The 7157-nt window shown below is 32.1% G+C and overlaps 2 protein-coding genes across 4 annotated transcripts; one reads left to right on the top strand and one right to left on the bottom strand.

Moving 5' to 3' along the window:
* The first annotated feature begins 926 nt into the window (after positions 1 to 926).
* On the top strand, positions 927 to 3329 carry LOC145112485 (60S ribosomal L18a-like protein). 3 transcript variants are annotated; one of them, XM_079048648.1, is made up of 6 exons: positions 927 to 1179; positions 1690 to 1763; positions 2102 to 2218; positions 2414 to 2540; positions 2839 to 2956; positions 3093 to 3329. In XM_079048648.1, exons 2-6 carry the CDS (start codon positions 1754 to 1756, stop codon positions 3153 to 3155), a joined length of 435 nt encoding a protein of 144 aa, XP_078904774.1. In that variant the 5' UTR covers positions 927 to 1179; positions 1690 to 1753; the 3' UTR covers positions 3156 to 3329. The 3 variants fall into 3 exon arrangements, with proteins under 3 accessions (XP_078904774.1, XP_078904776.1, XP_078904775.1); XM_079048650.1 differs by lacking the exon at positions 2102 to 2218; XM_079048649.1 differs by lacking the exon at positions 2102 to 2218 and having other exon boundaries at positions 2391 to 2540.
* Positions 3330 to 4749: 1420 nt separating this feature from the next.
* On the bottom strand, positions 4750 to 6396 carry LOC145113193 (zinc ion binding protein). Its single transcript, XM_079049313.1, has 6 exons — positions 6232 to 6396; positions 6047 to 6121; positions 5742 to 5872; positions 5310 to 5661; positions 5101 to 5214; positions 4750 to 5019 (listed from the first exon to the last, which is right to left on the bottom strand). Exons 1-6 carry the CDS (start codon positions 6316 to 6318, stop codon positions 4957 to 4959), a joined length of 822 nt encoding a protein of 273 aa, XP_078905439.1. The 5' UTR covers positions 6319 to 6396; the 3' UTR covers positions 4750 to 4956.
* Between the last annotated feature and the right edge of the window lie 761 nt (positions 6397 to 7157).

Genomic DNA, 7157 nt, shown 5'->3' with positions numbered 1-7157 from the left:
CAAAATCTCCATGAAAGTTATAGAGTATAAATGAAATTATGAATGCAATTAATTATACAATGATAAATGAATAGTAAAATCCATTATACAATGAAATTAAAGATTCGATCAATTAGAAATAAAATTCAGATGTTAAAAACATAGGAATTTCAAACTTAAAACATAGCTATGTTCATGAATTTACTTTAGCTGAAGAGTTTTCAGTCGAAATTGTCTCCATAACTATTCAGAAGCAAATGAAGTGATTAAAACATTCCATAACTATTCACAAGACAGAAGCAAATGAAGTGAATGAAACATTGAAACATTGAACCGAATCTGAAGACTTATATAGGCTAGAATTGAACATCGTGGTGTAGTTACCAGTTTAGATGGTAGCAAACTCCTTATCATGGGTGTTTGAAGTGTTTGGCGAAATTAAGTCATTCTTTTGGTGGGATATGGAAGATGGTGAACATGGGGAGAAGAATTGTCGCGGTTGTGGGGAGAAGAAATGTCGCATTCGTGGGGAAAAGAAGAATGACGATCACTCGAAAACTGTAAATAGACCATTTAAGTGGCTATGGTTAAAAGTTTGTAGGATAAAACGATTGAAAATGACAAAGCGACACCATTCTTCATTAATAATAATATAATTAAGTAGCAATATAACCCATCAGGTGTTGTTTGATGGTTCAAGTCTCGTCGTAGACATAAATGAATTTTAAAAGTATATTAAATTTTCTGTTTAACAAAAAGTAAGTGCAGCGAACCAATCTTAAGTGTTGGCTATTATTTTGAAGAATAATTTAATAAATTTAACTGTTTTTACTTTTATTTTTTTGTTTTCTCAATTATTTTGGTGATTATCCGTATATTAAAATTAGTCACTTTCTTTTTAAAAAGTCGCATTAAGTATCTTTTAAGTTGTTCCTTTATTTTGTTCATTTTGGTGTAACCGACAATCACCGAGAGAGATATAGAGAGAGGGTCAGAGGGAGAGAGTCAATTGAGCTCTGCTCCTGTTGTTCTTGATTAATTCTAAGAATTAAAAACCCTTTTCGATTTTTGTTGCTCGTCAATATATCTTCTGCTTCTGGAAATTTCCAATTCCTTAATCTCTCTCCGATTATCAAACGAATATTACTCCTAATTTCTGATCCGGAATCGCGCTTTAATACAATCACGAATCATTATTAGGTAAGTTTTTGTATTGATTGTACCCTATGGAATGTGGTTTCTATTTTCACTTTTGCTATGTGGGTGTATTTGATTTTGATTTGGTCTATTGAGTGGTGTTTATGATCATGGTTTTCGATATCTGTGATTTCTTGATAATTTTTTAGTTTTATGTGAATTTTGAACTTAGAATTCACGGGCATTTAAACTAACTAGGATTCACATCTGTATTTTAGGCTTCACTAATTATAAATTAACAAAGAACAGAAAAAAAAAGGTAAGAAATTCAGGAACTATTTTTAGGGTTTGTAAACTAATCATCAATTGTATAGCAAATTGACTGGATTTAGTTGTGGATTTTGTTTGAACTTGATGGTGTGTGATCCGATACCTCAAGGATTGAAGGATTTAAATGGCTGATTTTCCCGCATATTACTATTCATATATTTATTAGATATAACAAGCTTTTATTAGTTAATACTTTATTATATTGTATCCAATTTGATGTAGTCTATTGAACATATGAAACAGGTACTTCAAGAAGAGGTTGCAAGTAGCTGGTGAGCAGCTTGCTCTCAACTTTAAACCAGTGGAAATGGATCAAAGTAATTGACTTCAACTTTTTCTCACATCCTTTTATATTTGTATAAAGTTTCCCCTTTTGGTTTGCTTTCAATGTCTTCTTTATGGAGTATATGCTTAGCATCCTTCAAGTATGTCTTGCTTTAAAGTTATCTTTTATATAGCTTTCTTATAGGGCAAGAAAAATTAGGGGGTGTTTGGACCTTTATTTTGTGTTTATGTGATATTGAATAATCATAATTAAGATAATCACTACAATAAACGAGGTACAAAGATGTTATGTTAGCCCTAAAAAGGTTATATCCCAATTTATATTCATCTCATACTAATGAATATAAATTGGGACTTTCTGATTTCACAGATGCTGCAATGGAGGAAGGGAAGGTTTTGAAAAATGGTATTGAATTGGTCAAATCAGTTTCGGATAAGCATCTTGATCTTTTGAGGCCATCTTCACGATATTTTTCAATGTTTAAAGGTAGTAGATACTCAACAATAGAAAAATGATCACATAATAATATAACTAGACCATGAAATGAGAACATTGAATGACTAAAACGACCCTTATTGATTTGATGTGTTTTACGTGTTTGTAATTGTGTGCATTGAAATGTATAAGAAAAATTATGGGAGTGGTTATACTTATGTAGGAGACACATGTTGATGATGGCAGGGCATATGTCAAATAATAATGATCGTGAGAAAGGAAAGTATTCACTTATTAAGGATTCAGATGATTTTCAACAAGGCCTTTATGACAAACCTCTTCCTTGCTTTGGATGTGGAATCGGATGGTTTTCGTAAGTTTCCTTTATTCTCATTACGTGATGTCATTTTAGTAAATGACTATTTTACCCTTTATGACAAATCTCTTCCGTGTTTTGGGACTGAATGAACCGTATGAATTTGAGTAAATGACCATTTTACCCTTTTGTTTAGAAGTGATGTTGAAGAAGAAATGACTGTTTATTTGCGTAAATGACCATTTTACCCTTTTGTTTAGAAACAAGTACCAAGTCATGTTTGTGTTAAGTAAAAAAGAAACACCTGACACTGACACTGACTGACATTCTGACACTGTTGTCATTGTCCTTGTAGTTTCTTAATAGGGTTTGCATTCCCTTTGATGTGGTTCTATGCTACATTCCTCTATTTTGGAAATTATTATCGGAAAGATCCTAGGGAACGTGCTGGTCTTGCTGCTTCTGCTATTGCTGTAAGCCCCTTTCTATCTCTTATTGGTCAAAATAGTAGTATTTATATATCTAAATAAAATAATCTAAACTTTATATATTTTACCCGAAAATATGAAACTAAGTGGAGTATGTATATATGTGGTTTGCAATTTGCAGGCAATGGGGTGTTCGGTTATATTGTTTATTGTAGTGATGGTTTTGGTGTTTGGTGGAAGATAATGTTGATACGAATACAAACATGAAAAATGTTTGAAATTGTGATTTTTAGCGACACAAATTATGTATACGACCAAATTGTACAATCTTGAGAAGCGTTTTTGTTTTTGTTTTCGCAACTGCTTTTGTGCTGTGAAATTTGTACAAAAGTTAATCAAGAACCTCACATCTTTTGCATTGCATGATCCAAGTTTTTTGAGCGTTTGTGTTGGGGTTATGTCTTGAAACTTGGGTTTTTTTACATATGTGTTTGTGGGTATCTTTTGTGGTTTTGTTTCTGTTTTGGCTTTTGACTTGCTCTTTTGGAAAACTGAAAAGTTTTACCACATTTCATATAAAATTGATGAAATGTTATCTAGTAAATATGTGATAAACCTTAATTATTTCAAGGGGAAATGACACATCGAATTTGCCCATTCAGTTGTGTAATGTATTTTCTGCTCAAAACTCGAATCAGATTAGTGGTTCTTGTAGTTCCATTTAGCGGAGAAGAAGGTAGTTAGTGTCAAGCCACAGATTCAAACAAAATGGTCAAAATGTGATTTTGACTTTTAAATGGAAAAATGCTTAAGTGGCACATGAATCTGGCTAAAAAGACACATCATTTTAAAGTTTATTCTCTCATACAACATAATAATAAGTTATATAACTGAATGGACAAATTTGAAATACATCTTTGAGCCATTGTGTCATTTTTTCAAATAATCTCACAATAATTATAAGGTATTGACTGAATTTTATAGTAAACAGTTTAGTTGAATACAAGATCGTTTGATATTTTATTTCTAAATAGTCTTCTAACTTTATCTACAGACATGTGACATGTTTAATACGCAATTTTTGAGAGCTTCTAACTTTTAACTAAAACAAAGACTAATTCTATAAGTACCTTCCCAATTATTTGTACCACTATATGGGTGGGTGGGTGTGAGTGTATTATCCCTCATCTTTACATGATTTTTTTTATGCAAGCAAAAGGTATATATATAGTAGCACCTAAACGAAAAGCTCTAAGTTCAAAAGTCGCTCTAAATAACGTTTAACAAAAAAACTATTTTATAATTTTGTATACAACTTAATTACCTTTTTTTAAAATTAATGAATGATGTGGTTTTTGACAAATCATTTTATATACTTTTACATGTTTTATACTAATGTACAAATAAAAAACTATAGCTACTAATTTGCACCTTGAAGCTAGTTCTCTAAGCCTGTTATTGATTGAATCTTTGGCTGGCCAAGTACTTGCTTTTTTTTCCCTATCAAGTGTTACATCAATGAAGTATTAAAAATGTAAATGATGTATTTATGCATAAATTCTTGTCTATATAGTCTATTTATTTTGGCCGAAAACATTTTCTAAATAGTAGTCTAGAAAAACTGTCGTTTCTGTCAAGCATTTCGTCAAACAGCTTTTGTGCATCAGCCAACCATCCCATTCTCACATACCAACTTATCAAATTGCTATCAAGAAACATTTGGCACAAAATCAATCTTTTTTTTTACCCATTCTCACATACCAACTTATCAAATTGCTATCAAGAAACATTTGGCACAAAATCAATCTTTTTTTTTTAGTCTAGAAAGAGTAAAGCAATGACTATCCGAAAATTCGATTAAATAATCATTTAACAATAACATAAATAGGGTTACACTCTTCCTTTGTTTATAAAATACGCCATCTAACAAAATTTTCATCTACAAAAGTTCATCCCAAAACCAAAAAGACCCAATTACCCATCAAGGCATATGAACCTGGGCGATTAAATTGCAATTCAGGAAGGATTCAATCTGCAAAAATCTCTTAACTTTTAGCAGCCAATTGTACATACTTCCCATTAACAGCAAACTTGGAGCTTGAATTAATCTGTCATAAATTCAATATTTCTGTTAAAGACATGACACAAGGTTTAAAAAAAATAATAATAAAGTCGTTTTGTACTCTGACCTTATGCTCAAGTGTCTCAACAAGTTCATTATCATCTACTGTTGACCCAGATTCCTTAAGTGTCTTCAAAACTTGTGTTCGCAGTTTTCTCATCTTCATACTGCCATCCGGATTCTATCACATACAAAAAAGAAAAACACAACTTTTTAAACAAAAACCAATGAGATTGAATTCAAAAGTGGTATACAAAAGTATAGTAGTATACGCACAGATTTCAAGACTGAAGTTATTATCTTCTTCCACTTTATCCTCTTCTCACCATCTTCTTTCTTACATTTCACTTTCTTGGGTTCCTCTGACTCCACATTTGCATCATGAATCACTTCACCATTTCCCAATTCACCATTCTTTTCAAAAGCTTCAAGCTTTCTCTTCTTGCTTTCAGATGTATGTGTTTCCTCAACTTTTTCAGATTTACTTTCAATATTAGGAGTAGGCTGTTCCTCTGTTTCCTTGGGTGGTTGCTTTGATGCATGAAAAGCTCGTGCTTTTGCTCTGTGTTTCTTCCCATCAGCATGTGAAAGCAACGTTTGCTTACTAGTAGCACTCGTGTTACATAGACTGTTTGTTGATTAAAGAACATGTAAGTATACAAGTTAACTCTGTTCAAATGAGATCAAGTTAGATTTTGAGCAACAAACCTGCAAAACCATGGAGGACGTTCTGATAATCCGACATTTATGTCGACTTCTGGTTTTGGCTTTGACGCACTATTAGGTTTTCCAGGTGTACCTTGTGCAGGTTTCGTTTGACCCTTTGGACCATATTTCTCCTGAAGACAAAACAACCAAAACATCATCTCCTAATCCCAAATCAGAAAAGGATTCATCGTTTGAACAATTCAATAAACAAATTCAGGGAAAACTTAACAGCTCTAGAGATTAGAAGATAAACAAAATTCAAAAAACGAATAAAATTAAGAAAAATTAAGAGATAGAAATCACACCATTTCTGTGATGCATTGCGTGTGACCTTGAACACTCTGTTGCCCGAACATTTGCCCGCAATCGATGCATGATAGCTACACAAACACAAATACGATCAAACACTAACAGACATACAGAAGAAGAGTAGTTACTCCACATAGCAAATTCGGAATCAAAAAGACGAATAAAAAATCAGAAATCGAACCCTGTTAGCGGAGCAAGCTCTGAAGTGATTGGCGAGCTTCGGTTTCTTAAGGTTATCACCACAGTCCTCGCATTGAAACCAAACCATGGCTGCTCTTCGTTAATCGTACAAATTCGAGCAAAGAGAGGAGAAGGAGGGGGGTTAGGGCTCAAATATGAAATTGAATAGGTTTAAGGGGGGCTTTTGGGAATCTTGGATTTGTTTCCGGGTTGTATAGTATAAGAAAGCCCAAAGAACCATTTTTTATATAAAGGCCCAGGGTTGATGATATAAATCAAAAATCAAAACACATGACCCCAAATGCTTGGTTTTGGTTCAAAAATGATTTTTTTTTTCCTTATGATCTATATTTTGTTATTAATAATTTTTTTGTTATTAACATTGTTTCTTTAGAAAAACGTTTAAAATAATATTTATTATTATTATAGAGGCTCCTGCCATCATGATCTCAACCCCATATGGAACCCCGTCAAAACATTGTTGGTTTTTTACTTTTATAAGTTAGTTGATAGACAAACAAAAGTAGACATTTAGTTAAATTCTTCGAAATTTAATCATCACAGCATCATAAGTAAGAACATCGGATGATACCTATCATATGATGACAAAACCATAGTAATTAATATCTCAAAGACGATCAACCTTGAAGACTGTTTTTTTAATGTATTGAGACCTTATCACATTGGAAAGAAAGAAAACTTCTGATAGATTTGTAACATTTTGTCTTTTCATTCCATGAAAATGATTCAATTAAGAGTAAAAAGCAGTTGGATTGTGAGGTTAGGTTAGCTAAATTGGGCTTCGATTAGATATAAATTAACTAATATAAATAGTCAAAAATATGGGCTTTAAGGGTTTTAGGATAATAATATTTTTAATTTATTAATTACGAAATTAATTATTTATTTTCTGTGAATATCCAAATG

Source organism: Lactuca virosa, chromosome 5 (genome assembly GCF_052849685.1).
Source record: "Lactuca virosa cultivar CGN04683 chromosome 5, Lactuca_virosa_CGN04683_v6, whole genome shotgun sequence".
Taxonomy (NCBI): domain Eukaryota; kingdom Viridiplantae; phylum Streptophyta; class Magnoliopsida; order Asterales; family Asteraceae; genus Lactuca; species Lactuca virosa.
Note: the sequence above shows the minus strand (reverse complement) of the source record. Positions and strands in the feature narration are given on the sequence as shown.